This window comes from Bison bison, unplaced genomic scaffold (assembly GCF_000754665.1).
Source record: "Bison bison bison isolate TAMUID 2011002044 unplaced genomic scaffold, Bison_UMD1.0 scf7180017864286, whole genome shotgun sequence".
In the NCBI taxonomy this organism is placed as follows: domain Eukaryota; kingdom Metazoa; phylum Chordata; class Mammalia; order Artiodactyla; family Bovidae; genus Bison; species Bison bison.
In genome coordinates, this window is record NW_011494858.1 from 4,353,015 (window position 1) to 4,370,060 (window position 17,046).

General features: G+C 38.8%; 1 protein-coding gene across 3 annotated transcripts in view; it reads left to right on the plus strand.

The window, feature by feature from the left end:
• NOL4 (nucleolar protein 4) overlaps positions 1-15,965 on the plus strand; it is a 468,364-nt gene extending 452,399 nt beyond the window's left edge. Inside the window, exon 11 of one of the 3 annotated variants that reach the window (XM_010849777.1) lies at positions 14,086-15,965. In XM_010849777.1, coding sequence (XP_010848079.1) covers positions 14,086-14,279 — 194 coding nt within the window. In that variant the 3' untranslated portion in view covers positions 14,280-15,965. The remainder of the gene's footprint in view (positions 1-14,085) is intronic. The other 2 variants (XM_010849778.1, XM_010849779.1) reach the window with 2 other exon arrangements.
• The last annotated feature ends 1,081 nt before the right edge of the window (positions 15,966-17,046 follow it).

The following is a 17,046-nucleotide window of genomic DNA, read 5'->3' on the forward strand; positions in this document are numbered from 1 at the left end:
TGATTTTTTGAGGAACCTCCATCTGTTTTCCGCAGTAGCTGAACCAGTTTACATCTGCACCAGCAGTGTAGGAGGGTTGCATTTTCTCCACACCCTTTCCAGCATTTCTCATTTGTAAACTTTTTCCCTTATGTTTGTAACTGGAGAATAATTGCTTTGCAATTCTGTATTGGTTTCTGCTGTACAACATGAATCAGCCATAGGGATACATATGTCCCTTTCCTCCCAAAGCCCCTATCCCACCCCTCTAGGATGTCAAAGAGCACCAGGTTGAGCTCCCTTCATCATACAGCAAATTACCATTGACTATCTATTTTACATTTGGTAATGTGTATGTTTCAGTGCAACTCTCTCGATTTGTCCCAGGTTCTCCTTCCCACACAATGCCCACAAGTCTGTTTTTTAAGTCTGTGTCTCTATTGTTGTCCTGCAAATAGGTTCATCAATACCATTTTCCTAGATTCCATGTGCTCAATTGTGTACAACTCTTTGTCGCCCCTTGGACTATAGCCCATCAAGCTCCTCTGCCCATGGCAGTTTCCAGGCAAGAATACTGGAATAAGGTGCCATTTCCTACTCCAGGGAATCTTCCTAACCCAGGGATTGAACCCACGTATCTTGCAGTCTCATGCATTGGTAGGCAGATTCTTTACCTACCACCTGGGAAGCCCCATTTCTAAATTCCATTTATATGCTTCAATATATATTTGTTTTTCTTTTTCTGACTTACTTCACTCTGTATAACAAGCTCTAAGTTCCTCCACCTCACTAGAATTGACACATTTCTTCCTTTTCATGGCTAAATAATATACCATTTTATACATGTACCACAACTTCTTTATCCACTCATCTGTAAAAGGATATGTAGAGGTTGCTTCCATGTTCTAGCTACTGTGAGCAGTGCTGCAATGAACATTGGGGTACATTTTTTTTAAATTATGGCTTTCTCAGTGTATAAGCCCACAGTGGGATTACTGGGTCATGTGGTAGTTTTATTTCTAGTTTTTTAAAGAAATATTCTTATTGTTCTCCATAGTGGCTATATCAATTTACATTTCCACCAATAGTGCAAGAGAGTTCCATTTTCTCCACACCATCTCCAGCATTTAGTTTCTGTAGATTTTCTGGTGATGGCCATCTGACCAGTGTGAGGTGATACCTCATTGTAGTATTGATGTACCTTTCTCTAATGATGAGTCATATTTAGCATTTTTTGTGTGTTTATTTTCCAACTGTATGTCTTCTTTGGAGGAATGTCTATTTAAATCTTCTGCTTGTTTTTTGATTGGGTTATTTGTTTTTCCAATATTGAGCTATATGAGCTGCTTATATAGAGATTAATCCTTTGTCAGTTGCTTCATTTGCATTTGTTTTCTCCCATTCTGAGGGTTCTCTGTTCATCTTGTTTATTGTTTCCTTTTTGTGTAAAAGCTTTTAAGTTTAATTAGGTCCCATTTGTTTTGGTTTTTATTTCCATTACTCTAGGAGGTGGGTCAAAGAGGATTTGCTGCAATTTATATCAAAAAGTATGCTGCTTATGTTTTCCTCTAAGAGTTTTATAATTTCTGGTCTTAAATTTAAGTCTTGAATTCATTTCCATTTTGAGTTTATTTTTGGGTATGTTGGTTAGGCAGTGTTCTAATTTCATTCTTTTACACATAGCTGTCCAGCTTTCCCAGCATCACTTACTGAAGAGAATGTCTCTTCTCCATTGTATATCCTTGTCTCCTTTGTCAAAGATAAGGTACCCACAGGTGAGGTTTATCTCTGGGTTTTCTGTCCTGTTCCACTGGTTTATTTTTATATTTTTGTGCAAATACTATACTATCTTTATGACTGTTGCTTTGTAGTACAGTCTGAAGTCAGGTTTATTCCTCCAGCTCCATTTTTCCTTTTCAGGGTTGCTTTTGCTATTCAGGGTCTTTAGTGTTTCCATGAAAATTGTGAAAGTTTTTGTTCCAGTTGCATGAAAAATCCCATTGGGAATTTGACAAATATTGCATTGAATCTGGAAGATTGCCTTGGGTAGTATAGTCATTTTCACAATATTGATTCTTCTAACCTAAGAACGGGGCTTCCCTGATATCTCAGTTGGTAAAGAATCCACCTTCAATTCAGGAGACCCTGGTTTGATTAGTGGGTTGGGAAGATATGCTGGAGAAGGGATAGGCTACCCACTCCAATATTCCTGGGCTTCCCTTGTGGCTCAGCTGGTAAAGAATCCACCTGCAATGCGGGAGACCTGGGATCGATCCCTGGGTTGGAAAGATCTTTTGGAGAAGGGAAAAGCTACCCACTCCAGTATTGTGGCCTGGATAATTCCATGATTGTACAGTCCATGGGATTTCAAAGAGTCCATCTAGGCCCATCTAGTCAAAGCTATGGTTTTTCCAGTAGTCCTGTACGGCTATGAGAGTTGGAGTATAAGAAAGCTGACCACCAAAGAATTGACACTTTTGAACTGTGGTGTTGGAGAAGACTCTGGAGAGTCCCTTGGACTGCAAGGAGATGCAACCAGTCCATCCTAAAGAAAAGCAGTCCTGAATATTCATTGGAAGGACTGATGCTGAAGCTGAAACTCTAATACTTTGGTCACCTGATGAGAAGAGCTGACTCATTTGAAAAGACCCCAATGCTTAGGAATATTGAAGGCAGGAAGAGAAGGGGATGACAGAGGGTAAGATGGTTGGATGGCATCACTGACTCCATGGACATGAGTTTGAGTAAGCTCCAGGAGTTGGTGATGGACAGGGAAGCCTGGCGTGCTGCAGTCCATAGGGTTACAAAGAGTCAGACATGACTGAGTGAACTGAACTGAATCTAAGAACATGATATATCTCATCTGTTTGTATCATCTTTGATTTCTTGCATGAGTGTCTTATAGTTTTCTGTATACAGGTCTTTTGTCTCCTTGAGTGTGTTTATTCCTAGGTAATTTTTTTGGTTCCTATGGTAAATGGGATTGATTCCTTAATTTCTCTGATTTTTCATTGTTCATATAGCTCAGTTGGTAAATCATCTGCTTGCAATGCAGAAGACCTGGGTTTGATTCCTGGGTCAGAAAGATCCCCTGGAGAAGGAAATGGCAACCCACTCCAGTATTCTTGCCTGGAGAACCCCATGGACAGAGAAGCCTGACAGGGATGGCACAGTCCATGGGATCACAAGAGTCGGACACGACTTAGCAACTAAACCACCACCAGTGTATAGGAATGCAAGGGATTTCTGTGTACTGATTTTGTATCCTGCAACTGTACTAAATTTACTGATTAGCTCTAGTTTTCAGATAGTACCTTTAGGGACTTTTATGTATAATTTCATGCTGTCTGCAGACAATGAGAGTTTTACTTTTTTTTTTTTTTTCCAATCTAGATTCCTTTCATTTCTTCTCTGATTGCCATGGCTAGGACTTCAAATCTATGTTCAATAACATTGGCAAGAGTGGGTACCCTTGTCTTGCTCCTGATCTTAGAAGAAATGTAAACTTTTTCAAGATGGTAATTCTGACTGGTATGAGGTGGTATCTCATTGTAGTCTGGATTTGCATTTCTCTCAGTTCAGTTGTGTCTGACTCTGCGATCCCATGAACTGCAGCACGCCAGGCTTCCCTGTCCATCACCAACTCCCAAACCATGTCCCATGTCCATGTCCCAAACTCATGTCCATTGAGTCAGTGATGCCATCCAGCCATCTCATCCTCTGTTGACCCCTTCTCCTCCTGCCCTCAATCTTTCCCAGCATCAGGGTCTTTTCAAATGAATCAGCTCTTCACATCAGGTGGCCAAAGTATCGGAGTTTTAGCTTCAACATTATTCCTTCCAAAGAACACCCAGGACTGATCTCCTTTAGGATGGACTGGTTGGATTTCCTTGCAGTACAAGGGACTCTGCAGAGTCTTCTCCAACACCACAGTTCAAAAGCTTCAATCCTTCAGCTCTCAGCTTTCTTTACAGTCCAACTCTCACATCCATACATGGCCACTGGTAAAACCATAGCCTTGACTAGATGGACCTTTGTTGACAAAGTAATGTCTCTTCTTTTTAATATGCTGTCTAGATTGGTCATAACGTTTCTTCCCAGGAGCAAGCATCTTTTAATTTCATGGCTGCAATCACCATCTGCAGTGATTTTGCCTTTCTCTAGTAATTAGCGAAGTTGAGTACCTTTTCATGTGCCTGTTGCCCATCTCTATGTCTTCTCTGGAGAAATGTCTATTTAGGTCGTTTGCCCATTTTTCAATTGGATTTCTTGTTGTTATTTAATGGTATGAGCTGTTTATATATTTTGGAAATTAAGCCCTTGTCAGTTGCATTGTTTGCAAATATTTTCTCCCATTCCATAGAGTATCTTTTCATTTTGTTTATGATTTCCTTTGCTGTGTAAAAACTTGTTTGATTAGGTCCCATTTGTTCATTTTTGTTCTTATTTCTATTGCCTTGAGAGACCAACCTATGAAAACATTGGTATAATTTATGCCAGAGAACCTTTTGCCTATGATCTCTTCTAGGAGTTTTGTAATAGTGTCATACCTTATGTTTAAGTTTTTAAGCCATTTTGAGTTTATTTTTGTGTGTAGGAATTTTGTGTATGATGTGAAGACATTTTCTGAATTTGCTTATTTACACACTGCTGTCCAAGTTTCCAAGCACTACCTGCTGAAGAGACTCTTTCCTATTTTGTATTCTTGCCTCCTTTTTTGAAGATTAATTGGCTACAGATGTATGGGGTTTTTTCCTGGGCACTCTGTTCTGTTCCATTGGTCTGTATGTCTGTTTTTGTGCCAACACCACTCTGTTTTGACTACTGTAGCTTTGTAGTACTGTCTTAAGCCTGGGAGGGTTATGCCTCATGCTTTTTTTCTTTCTTCTCAGGATTGCTTTGGCAGTTCTGGGTCTTTTATGGTTCCGTACAAATTTTAAGATCATTTATTCTAGTTCTGTGAAAAGTGTCATGGGTAATTTGATTGAGATCACATTAAATCTTTAGACTGCTTTGGGTACATATGTGCTGAGTTGCTTCAGTCATATCAAACTCTGCCCAGTCCCATGGACTGTAGCCCACCAGGGTCCTCTATCCATGGGATTCTCCAGGCAATGCTGGAGTAGGTTACTGTGCCCTCCCTCCAGTGGAGCTTACTGACCCAGGGATTGAATCTGCATCTCTTACATCTCCTATGTTAGCAGGCGGGTTCTTTACCACTAGTGCCACCTGGAAAGCCCCTGCTTTGGGTAGTCATGCCATTTTAACAGTATTAATTCTTCCAATTCAAGAGCATGCTATATCTTTCCATTTCTTTGAATCATCTTTAGTTTCCTTTATTAATGATTTGTAATTCTCAGTATATGTCTTTCACCTCTTTGGTGAAGCTTATTCCTAAGTATATTATTATTATTTTTGATGTGATTAAAAGTGATTGTTTGCATTCCTTTTCTGATAGTTCCTTGTTATAATTTTTAATATATATTTAATGGGGACTTTTTAATAAATAACAAAGTTGGAAGTACAAATGAGGGTTGTGGGGGCTCAGAGGAAGGGGGCAGTGAGGATTGCAATGGTGACAGAGTGAGCAGAACACTGTCTCCCAGCACCTGTCTCCATGCTAGAATCTCACTCTCTCTCTCGGAGCCTCTCTGCAGTCTGGTGGGACAGCACAGTAAGATAACTTGCCCCATTTTTTAGCTATAGAAACCGAGTTCCAGACGGGTTAACTGGCCTGCCCCAAGTCAGACCATTCCTGGCTTTTCTTGCTGCACCACTGTGTCCCAGCTTAGAAGAAATAGTGGTTGGGCAGGGGAGGGCAAATGCCCCCATAGGAATAGTCAACAAAGATATGGAAACAAGCAAGAGCTTTCTGCACAGGGTGTTAGCTGGAACAAAGTGGGGGTACAGCTGAAGGGTAGTTTTTTTAAAAGCTAGAATTTATTTTTATATAAAAATATTCAAGAGACTTTTAAAAGGCCCAGTGAGGATGAGTCTTACCTGGTATTGGGGTAATGCTGGCCTAGTAAAAATTACTTGGAAATTGTTCTCATCGCTTCCGTTTTGGGGATGAGTTTGAGAGGGATTGGTATTAGTTCTTTGAATGTATAGTAGAATTCAGAAGTGAAATTTTCTGCTCCTAGACTTTAGTTCAAAGATTTTTGATGTGATCTCCTTACCAGTAATTGGTCTACTGAGATTTTATAGGTTTCCATGATTCAGTCTTGGTAGGTTGAGTTTATACAAGTTTATCCATTTGCTCTTGGTTGTCTAATTTGTTGGCATGTGATTTTTTGAAGTATCTTATCATCCTTTGTATTTCTATGATATCTTTCATTTCTGACTTCATTTATTTGAGTCTCTTTTCTTTTAATGAGTCTAATTAAAAGTTTGTCACTTTTTAAAATCTTTTCAAAAGAATAGTTGTTATTTTCATCTTTCTATTGTCTATTTTGTCTCTACTTCATTTATTTCCACTCTGATCTTTATTTCCTTCCATCTGCTAACTTGGGGCTTAGTTTGCTCCTTTTATAGTTCCTTGAGGTCTAGACTTGAGATCTTTCTTGTTTCATGATGTAGGCATATATCACTATGGACATCCCTCTTAGAATTGCTTTTGCTGTATCCCATAAGTTTTTGTTTGTTGCATTTCTATTTTTATTAGTCTTGAGGTGTTTTCTGATTTCCTTTTATTCTCTGACCCACTAGTTGTTATGTAGCTGTGACTTAATCTCCACATATTTGTCAATTTTCTAGTGCTTTTTCTTGTAATTGATTTCCAGTTTTATAACACTGTGATCAGAAATGCTTGATAGGATTTTAATCTTCTGAAATTTATTAAGGCTAGTTTTATGGCCTAGTATATGATCTAAAGAATGTTCCATGTGCACTTGAGATGGAATATTCCATATATGTCCATTAAGTCAATTATCTATTATGTTATTTAAGGCTGATGTTTCCTAACAGATTTTGTCTAGATGATCTATCCATTGATTTAAGTGGGATATTAAAATCTCCTACCATATTGCACTGCTATTTCTCCCTTTAAGTATGTTAATACTTGCTTTATATATATATATAAGTACGTACATATATACAAATATACAAATGTTATACATATATACAAATGTTATATTGTCTTGCTGTATTGATTCCTTTACCATTATGTGAAGACCACCTTTGTTTCTTATTACAATCTTTGTCTTAAGGTCTATTTTATCTGTGCTTAGTTGCTCAGCTATGTCTAACTCTCTGTGACTCTCCAGGCTCCTCTGTCCATGGGGGTTCTCCAGGCAAGAATACTGGAGTGGATTGCCATACCCTCCTCCAGGGCTATTTTATCTGATGTAAATATAACTATTTTTACACCTGAAATCCTCAGATTTCTTTTGGTTTCCATTTGCATGGATCTCTTTTTCAATTTCTTTACTTTCGGTCTATGTGTATCCTTACATTGGAACTGAATTTCTTGTAGATAGCATTTAGTTAGTTCAGTCACTCACTCAGTCATGTCTGACTCTTTGCAACCGCATGGACTGCAGCACAGCAGGCGTCCCTGTCCATCACCAACTCCCGGAGTTTATTCAAACTCATGTCCATCAAGTGATGGACATCAGTAATGCCATCCAACCATCTCATCCTCTGCTGTCCCCTTGTCCTCCTGCCTTCAATCTTTCCCAGCATCAGGGTCTTTTCCAATGAGTCAGTTCTTCACATCAGGTGTGCAAAGTATTGGAGTTTCAGCATCAGTCCTTCAAATGAACACCTAGGACTGATTTTCTTTAGGATGGACTGGTTGCCTTTAGATGGGTCTTATTTTTTAAATCCATTCAGCCACTATATATCTCTTGATAATAGAATTTAGTTCATTTATATTTAAAGGAATTACTGATAAGTATGTACTTATGGCCATTTTGTTAATTATTTTCTGGCTATTTTATAATTTCTCTGTCCTTTGTTCTTTTTCTCTCTTCATTTGTGATTTGATGATTTTCTATAGTAGTATGCTTATACCAAAACCAGACAAAGATACCAAAATAATTAATGACCAATATTTCTGATGAACATAGAGGAAAACTCAACAAGATATTAGTAAACTGAACTCAATGATACATTAAGAGGATAACAAAATTGTGGTTTTCATTCTGTCTGCCTTCTGATGGATAAGGATAAGAGGCTTATGGAAGCTTCCTGCTGTGAGAGACTGACTGAGGGGCAAACTGGGTCTGTTCTGATGGGCCAGGGCCATGCTCAGTAAATCTTTAATCCAATTTTCTGTTGATGGGCAGGGCTGTGTTTCTTTCCTGTTGTTTGACCTGAGGCCAAACTATTGTGGAGGTAATGAAGATAATAGAGACCTCTTTCAAAAGGTCTCATGCATGCACTGCTGAACTCACTGCCTCTGACCCTGCAGCAGGCTACTGCCAACTCCTGCCTCCACCAGAGATTCCTGGACATTCATGGGCAAGCCTAGGTCATCCTCTTGTGGCGGTCACTGTTCCTTTTTCCTGGTTCCTGGTGCACACAAGGTTTTGTCTGTACCCTCCAAGAGTCTGTTTCCCCAGTCCTGTGTAAGTTCTGGTGGCTCTGTGGTGGGTTAATAGCAACCTCCTCCAAGAGGTGTCTGCTGCACCCCGAGCCCCTGTCCATGCAGCAGGCCACTCCTGATCCATACCTCTGCAGGAGACTCAAACAGTTCTGGCTCACCTTTCCTTCACTGACTATGCTAAAGCCTTTGACTGTGTGGACCACAACAAACTGGGAAATGGCAAAAAAGATGGGAATACCAGACCACCTACTTGCCTCCTGAGAAACCTGTATGCAAGTCAAGAAGCAACAGTTAGAATTGGACATAGAACAACAGATGGTTCAAAATCGGGAAAGGAGTACAAGACTGTATGTTGTCACCCTGCTTATTCAATTTCTACGCAGAATACATCATGCAAAATGCTGGCCTGGATGAATGACAAGCTAAAATCAAGATTGCTGGGAGAAATATCAACAACCTCAGATATGCAGATGATACCATTCTAATGAAAGAAAGCAGAGAAGAATTAAAGAGCCTCTTGATGAGGATGAAAGAGGAGTGAAAAAGCTTGCATAAAACTCAACATTCAAAAAGTTAAGATCATGGCAAATAGATGGGGAAAAAGTGGTAACAGCAGATTTTATCTTCTTGAGCTCCAAAATCACTGTGGACTGTGCCTGCAGTCAGGAACTTAAAAGACACTTGCTCCTTGGAAGAAAAGCTATGACAAACGTAGACAGCATATTAAGAAGCAGAGACATCCCTTTGCCAACAAAGGTCCATACAGTCAAAGCTTTGGTTTTTCCAGTAGTCATGTACTGATGTGAGAGTGGGACCATACAGAAACCTGAGCGCCAAAGAATCGATGCTTTAAAACTGTGGTGCTAGAGAAGACTCGTGAGAGTCCCTTGGACAGCAAAGATATCAAACCAGTCAATTCTAAAGGAATTCAATCCTGAATATTCATTGGAAGGAGGCAAAGGAGAAAGTGAAGTAGCGTGCATGTATGCACAATATTTGCTGAAGCTCCAGTATTTTGGTCACCTGATGTGAAGAGCCGACTCATTGGAAAAGACCCTGATGCTGGGAAAGATTGAAGGCAGTAGGAGAAGGGGACAACAGGAGATGAGATGGTTGGATGGCATCACTGACTCAATGGGTATGAGTTTGAGCAAACTCCAGGAGATGGTGAAGGATGGGGAAGCCTGGCATGCTACAGTCCATGGGGTCATAAAGAGTTGGACATGACTGAGCAATTGAACAACAAACTTTTCAGAATGAACACTAAGATCTGCATCATTTGGGTTAAAATACTACATACAGTTGACCTTGAATAATATGGGATTTGAACCATGTGCATCCTCTTCCAGTTTCCCCCCTCCTCCCAATATCAAATACTACAGTCGCACATGGCTTCCCAGGCGGCACTAGTAATAAGGAAACCGCCTGCCAATCCATAAGACATAAGAGACACGGATTCAATCCCTGGGTCAATAAGATCCCCTGGAGGAGGGCATGGTAACCCACTCCAGTATTCTTGCTGAAGAATCCCATGGACAGAGGAGCCTGGTGGGCTACAATCCAAAGGGTCACAAAGAGTCAGACACTACTGAAGTGACTTATCATGCATGTATGCACACTATTTGCAGTTAATTGACTCTACACAGGCAGAGCAGCCAGAAGGCACATTCGAAGTTTCATGGAGATTTTCAACCATGGCACAGGGTGGGCACCCTTAACCCCTATGTGTTCAAGGGTCAGCTGCACTACACTGCTATATTTAAAGTGGATAACCAACAAGGACCTACTGTATAGCACATGGAACTCTACTCAGTGTTATGTAGCAGCCTAGATGGGAGGGGAGTTTGGGAGAGAATACACATATATATGTATGACTGAGTCCCTAAGCTCTTCACATGAAACTGTCACAATAAAAGTTTTAAAAAAAAATAAAAATAGGAAAAAAAGTGTTATGAACCACAAAAAGAAAATTGGCCTTGTCACATTTCCTAAATGTATGCCTTAACATTTGATATTCAAGTCATTTTCTCTTGAAGCATCTAGTGAGACATTTTCCTTTCTCATTTTCTTATTAACTGCTTCTGCTCTTCTAGAACCACACTTTTCAGTGGCCTTGTCTGTAATTTGATCAGGTCACCAAGAATGTTTTCGACTTCTTTAAATTCAGTATCTTCATAAATTTTTAAATTTTGCTTTACACTCGACATGCATTCTAATTACCTGATATTGTTTGGGTTAATCCAAACCACTCAAGTATGATACTGACTCAATGAGGCAGAAATGAATATTAGTGAAAAACAGGGAAGGGCTGTTTGAGTAGTCACTAGTTAAATAATTTATTCATTTGTGAATATTTTCTTTTTTTTTTTTTGCTTCACTAACCAACCTCATAAGGTTGAAGATTTTAATAATCAACAGTCACATAAAGAAATCCTTGTTCTTCTGATTTATATTCTCAGTCCTAATCCTATAGATCCAAAAAAAAAAAAAAAACAAAGGTAATGAAGTCAACTTTCTTCCAAAATGAAAAAAGTAGAGCTGTGAATGGCTTCTCAATTGCTGAGCCATCTAGAGTTTGCCAAAGTTACTAATGATCTGAAAGAAAATGAAAGCCATGTTGCAGTTTGTGAGAGTAGACCTTTGAGCCAGAGGTGGGGAGTTATCCATAAACTGCAATATTAGAATGAAATCACAACCTCCCTCACCCCAAAAGGAACTGAAGCCCTTGCCCCACCCTTTCTCAATTCCAGTTCGAGATGTCAGTCGGCATCTTGACAGCAAAATCACAAAATGGTACACCTTATAAAATAACTGACAGTCAGTTGGATACTGGATATCTACGTAACTGGGAGGAAAATCTGTTTCATTTTCCTTCATAAAGATTTGTACTAGGCAGAGAACAGACCTGTGGTTGCCAATGGGGAGGGATGAATTGGGAGCTTGGGATTAGCAGGTGCAAACAATTATGTATAGAATGAATAGACAACAAGGTCCCACTATATAGCACAGGGAACTATATTAAATATCCAGGGATAAACCATAATGGAAAAGAATGTGAAAAATATGTGTATGTATGTACATACTTATGAAAGTCTTAGCTGCTTAGTCCTGTCCAACTCTTTGTGACCTCATGGACTGTAGCCTGCCAGGCTCCTCTATCCATGGAATTCTCTGGGCAATAACAGTGGAGTGGGTAGCCATTCCCTTCTCCAGGGGATCTTCCAGATCCAGGAATCACACCCAGGTCTTCAGGCAGATTCCTTACCATCTGAGCTACCAGGGAAAACCTAATATATATAACTGAATCACTTTACTGTACAACAGAAATGAAAACATGGTAGATCAACTATACTTTAAATAAATATTTTACTAGGATTCTCGAATGTAAAGGAAAGAAGTAAAATTTAAATTTGGTTCATTCAGAGACCCAAACTCCTCTTATGTCATGATGCTTTCTTAATCCACTCAGAATCTCCCAAACAGTAGCTATTAATGATTTGCTTGTTCAGTATTCCCGTTTGCAAGCATGGCACGCCTGCCTCTCCCTTTCAGCTGTTCTATCTGTGTCATGATTCTGTGAACAGGAGAACAAATAGCAGCCAACTCTCGCTAAAAAATCAAAGCTTTGAAAGGCCATGGCAGAAGTGGAGAGAAGTTTCTCCCAGATGTCAGAGTTCTTGAGTACCTCTCTTGTCTCTGTCCTAATTAAATTCCAAGTGAAGCTACTTGCGTCTTATGGGACATTTGCCTCCTGGCTGACAGAAGTCCTTTTCTCCCTTTGGGAGAGAGGGTGGAGGGGGATGGATCTTGACCTGTCTTCATTATGCCTCAGAGAACTAGAAGGATGAAATAACATCACTCATTTTAGTTTAGGAAATTGAATCTTACTATCTGAAAAATTATAATATGGTTAGGAAAAAATTCTGTTAAAATACCTTCAAGTTCTATAATCACTACAGTTTTGGAGCATGCCTCTACTTATGTGCTTAAGAATATTTTTCAAGGATTTTAAGTTTATTACTGGAGAAGGAAATGGCAGCCCACTCCAGTACTCTTGCCTGGAGAATCCCATGGACAGAGGAACCCAGCAGGCTACAGCCCATGGGGTCGCAAAGAGTCAGACATGACTGAGTGACTAAGCTCTCACTATAAATTTAATAATTATAATAATTGCTTAATGAAAAGTAAGAATATAAAAATGAACGCCTAGATATATGTGTGTGCTCTCAGTTGCTCACTCATGTCTGACTCTTTGCAGCCTCATGAAGTTGTCCCCCACCAGGCTCCATGGTCCATGGAATTTTCCAGGCAAGGGTAATAATCATATAAAACACAAATAATTTAAGAGTTTTAAATCACTTTTTTCAGTAAAAATTTCTAAAATGTCATAAAAAAGTAGATATATCATTCAGTTCAGTTGCTCAGTCATATCCAACTTTTTGCAACCCCATGGACTACAGCACCCTAGGCTTCCCTGTCCATCACCAACTCCCGGAGCTTGCTCAAACTCATGTCCATCCAGTTGGTGATGTGAACATATGATTATTTTATGCAAATAAATATTGGACATTTGGAGTTTTTATTGGACATGTATACATGTATCTCTCCCTCCCCTCTCCCACTCCCACCTTTCTAGGTCATCACAGAGCACTTGGCTGAGCTCTTTGTGTTATATGACAGCTTCCCACTAGCTATTTTACACGTGGTAGTGTATATATGTCTGTGCTACTCTCTCAATTCATCCCACTCTCTCCTTCAGGTATTTAACAATACCTAAAGCAGCATTCCAAGTCTTATTTATACTAATCATATATATAAGATACACTTCTAAAGTGATACACTTCTAAATTCCAGTGTAGTCAACCTGGTATACAAAGCATTGTATACAAAACAATGCTGAAACAAAAATACCCAACTCATATCCCTGTTGTGACACTTATAAGTTATTGACCTCTAAATGTATCCTTGAACTCCTGTGGTCCTCGGTTTCTTCTGTTCTAGATTGTGAAGTTTGTAATCTGGAGTCATTAGCCTCACCATATAGGCTATTCTCACTTCTGAATTAGTCAGGTCCAAATGATTTGTTAACAAATGTAGCAAATAAAAAGTGTTCGTGATTCCCATCATTTTCCACTAGTCTAGAGAAATTCCTATGCATTGAAGATGGATTTAATATGTACTTTTTGGAAAACTTAAATATTAAGGTATTCAGTGTCTTTATGCAGTAAGAAGCAACCACCAGAGTGGTTGGACCAGAGTCTAAAAAAACTTAACCATTCTTTTCCCATCGTGTCCTTGTCTATCTTTCTGCTGCTACGTCACTTCAATTGTGTCCAACTCTATGCGACCCCATAGACAGCGGCCCACCAGGCTCCTCTGTCCCTGGGATTTTCCAGGCAAGCTATCTTTCTGAGAGCAGGTGTATTTATTTGATTAAGGGTATCAGTAGCTTCTCATGAAAGAATAGCTGAATTACATCAACTAATTTATTTTGTGCTTATGTTCAAGATTCTAGGAAAAAACTTGTTCATGTCTCATCTGTGCTGATTGTTTTCTAGGACCCACTGATCTCAGCATGAAGAGGCAGTTGGCGACCAGCTCAGGATCGTCTAGCAGTTCAAGCTCCAGACCTCAGCTGAGTCCAACTGAAATCAATGCAGTGAGACAGCTGGTTGCGGGATATCGAGAATCTGCTGCATTTTTACTGCGTTCCGCAGATGAACTGGAAAATCTTATTTTACAACAGAACTGAGTCCAACAACAATCCTCTTCACTGAGGTTTAAATTTGCAGTTTCCACTAATGACACTTTGATTTCCCAGCAGAGATGCGTCTGGTCTTAACTGCACAGTCTTAAGAGAAATACTTCCATTATGCCACATTGTCCTTGATCCATAAAGTGATGTGTTTCGGTGCTTCAAAGGAACCCTGGCCTCTGAAGTACTTGAGATACGTTAACGTGTCCAGCCTACTGCTTTTTGTTTCAGTGTGCCAGCATAAATATCTGGGGCAAAAAAAAAAAAAAAAGGCTGTGTATTCCTAATTCAAGGATAAAACAGAAGAAGCTTGTGGTATAAAAAAATAGTTCAAGGTCCAGCTGAAATATTAGTGGAATTTGCTACTGACTTACTGGACTGAAAGCTGCAGTATCTGGAGAAAAAAAAAAAGCCAAAATTTCTTGTTGCTACAGGATATAGCAATGAAAAGGATCTTGTATTTTAAAAAAAAAAATGTAATTTTTATAAAAAGAAAACTTGTTTTTCATTCAGAATTGTCATTTTTACTTTGGTAACTTTTTCATAGGTCCTAAAAGAAAACTGTTTTGAGAAACTACTGTAAGTACCTTTTCCACATCCCTTTGCCTTCTCCTCTTTCCAAATTCTTTCTACAAAAAGAACACTTGATGCTGGGGAAAAGATACCCTTACCTATGTTCTTTAAATCGTCACATCAGGAACTACTTCCAAGAGGAGCTTGCATTTCTGCACTCATGCTGTTCTCAAGCATCCCACTCAGCACTGCAGCTTTACCATAGCGGTTTCTCCACAGAATTTTTTTTAATATTCAAGAGAGACATATCATTGAAAAAAAAAAATCACACCTTGATTTCTTACAGCTGCTCTCCCCGGATTGCCGCTGCTGTTTTACGGGCATCCTTCTAGCAGCCATTGGATGTTGATGACTGAATGTTAAAGACGTTGCAAGTGACAATCTGAAAATTTGCACTCGTGTGTGTTGTTTTCTTTTCTCTTTCAGAAATAGTTTCCAAAAAGAGACATTACCTCTCCTGAGACGATTTGTATAATTTACACTTGTAGGTAAAAATGATGTAAAGAACTCTCAGTGGATATAGCCACAACTTACAATGAACTGTCCCCTCCTCTCTCCCACACTTGACCCTTATTTTATAGTGTTGGATACACATGAATGGTGTTCTTTGTGCACTGAGGCAAGCCTATTTTTAAAATATTTAGGGAGGAGTACATCCGTTTACGCTTCTTGTACACTTTTTCTGTTGTTTAGCTTCGGTTGGATTACAGATTCTTTGTGCATTCCTGAATTTGCCTTATTTCATGTAAAATTTATGTCATTTGGGTTTTGATAAGTTTAAGGCATCAGTGACATTTCTTAACTACTTGTTACATATAGTTTTTCAAGTAATGACTGTGGTTGTGACCAAGTAATGTGCACTTTTTCTTGTAACTGTGGACATTGCTATGCTTTTTTCTTCTAGTGTTTCTAGAATTACGGTTCCTTACAGTTACGTAAACAAAAAAAAAAAAAACAAAAAAAAAAACTTTTGTGATACTGTTGGTGAATATAATGTGAAAATCTTATTGAAATATGAGTATTTTGGAAATACATAGATGCACAAACATCTTTTAAGGTGTGGATTTAGAATTTGCTTATTTAATTGAAAATTCAAAATATTGAGGGCTGGTATAATTTTGTTTTGTTGGGTTTAATAAACAGATTTCTGTGTTAAAATACTGATTGTGGAAACTTATAAATTTTTGGAATCATATGAAATATTATTTTGTATCTACATTTAACACAAAATTGACAGTTCAAATATATTTCAAGAGCATCCCAAGGTCCCCCAGAGTCTCCACATGCAGGCTAGTAAATAACTTATTCCAAGGAGTAAAGCAAATTAGCAAACCATAGCTATTTCATTTGATTAAATATGATTTAAGAATTTATCTTTTATTCCCCATTTTAACATGACTAATCTGGCTCTTTAAGTCATATTTAGCATTTTTGGGAAAACTTACCACTTTTAAGTCCCTGTTTTATGCTTTGGTATTTGTTATTGAATAGTATTTGAGGCTTTGGCATGGTTACTATTTCAAAACATAACACCCAGGTTTGGGTTCAACCTATATATAAAAATCCATAATAGTGATCCTTATTAAGCACTTTGATTGGAGAAGGCAAGTGCCAGCAAGGCACTTTTGTTTTCATTTGATTTTCAAGTTATAACTCCCACACCCATCCACCAAGGACTAAATCCCCCCCTGCCTTCTGCTTTTTGCACATTTATCTAGAAGAATGAGTTCCAGGACTCCCACTGTTTCCCTAGGAGAGCTCTGAGGACAAAACCATGTACCACTTTGTTTTCCTTTGTAACTTGTCCCTGAAAAGCACCCTGGTCTTTTTGTAATTCTCTGTCACATCCCCTTTATAAAGCAGTTTGGAGGAACTGGGTGCAGGTTCGTATTTTCATTCAAATGAGGTGATAGAAAACTATCATCCACATGGAGATCACATAGATATTTCTGTCACTTCTGACAGACAGCTTTTCATACAGCCACAGTTTCTTGTCACATATGTATTACTTGATCACACTTAGTAAGAAAACATTTCTTGAAGTAACAGCAGAAAATGCAAACACAAGTAGATACTGAATTTTCCTAAGTTGTATAAAGTAACAACTTGATAAAAAGGGCATTCAGATCATGATAGCCACCATTTACTGATTATTTACACATGGAAAAGGCATTTATTTCCTTTACCTCCG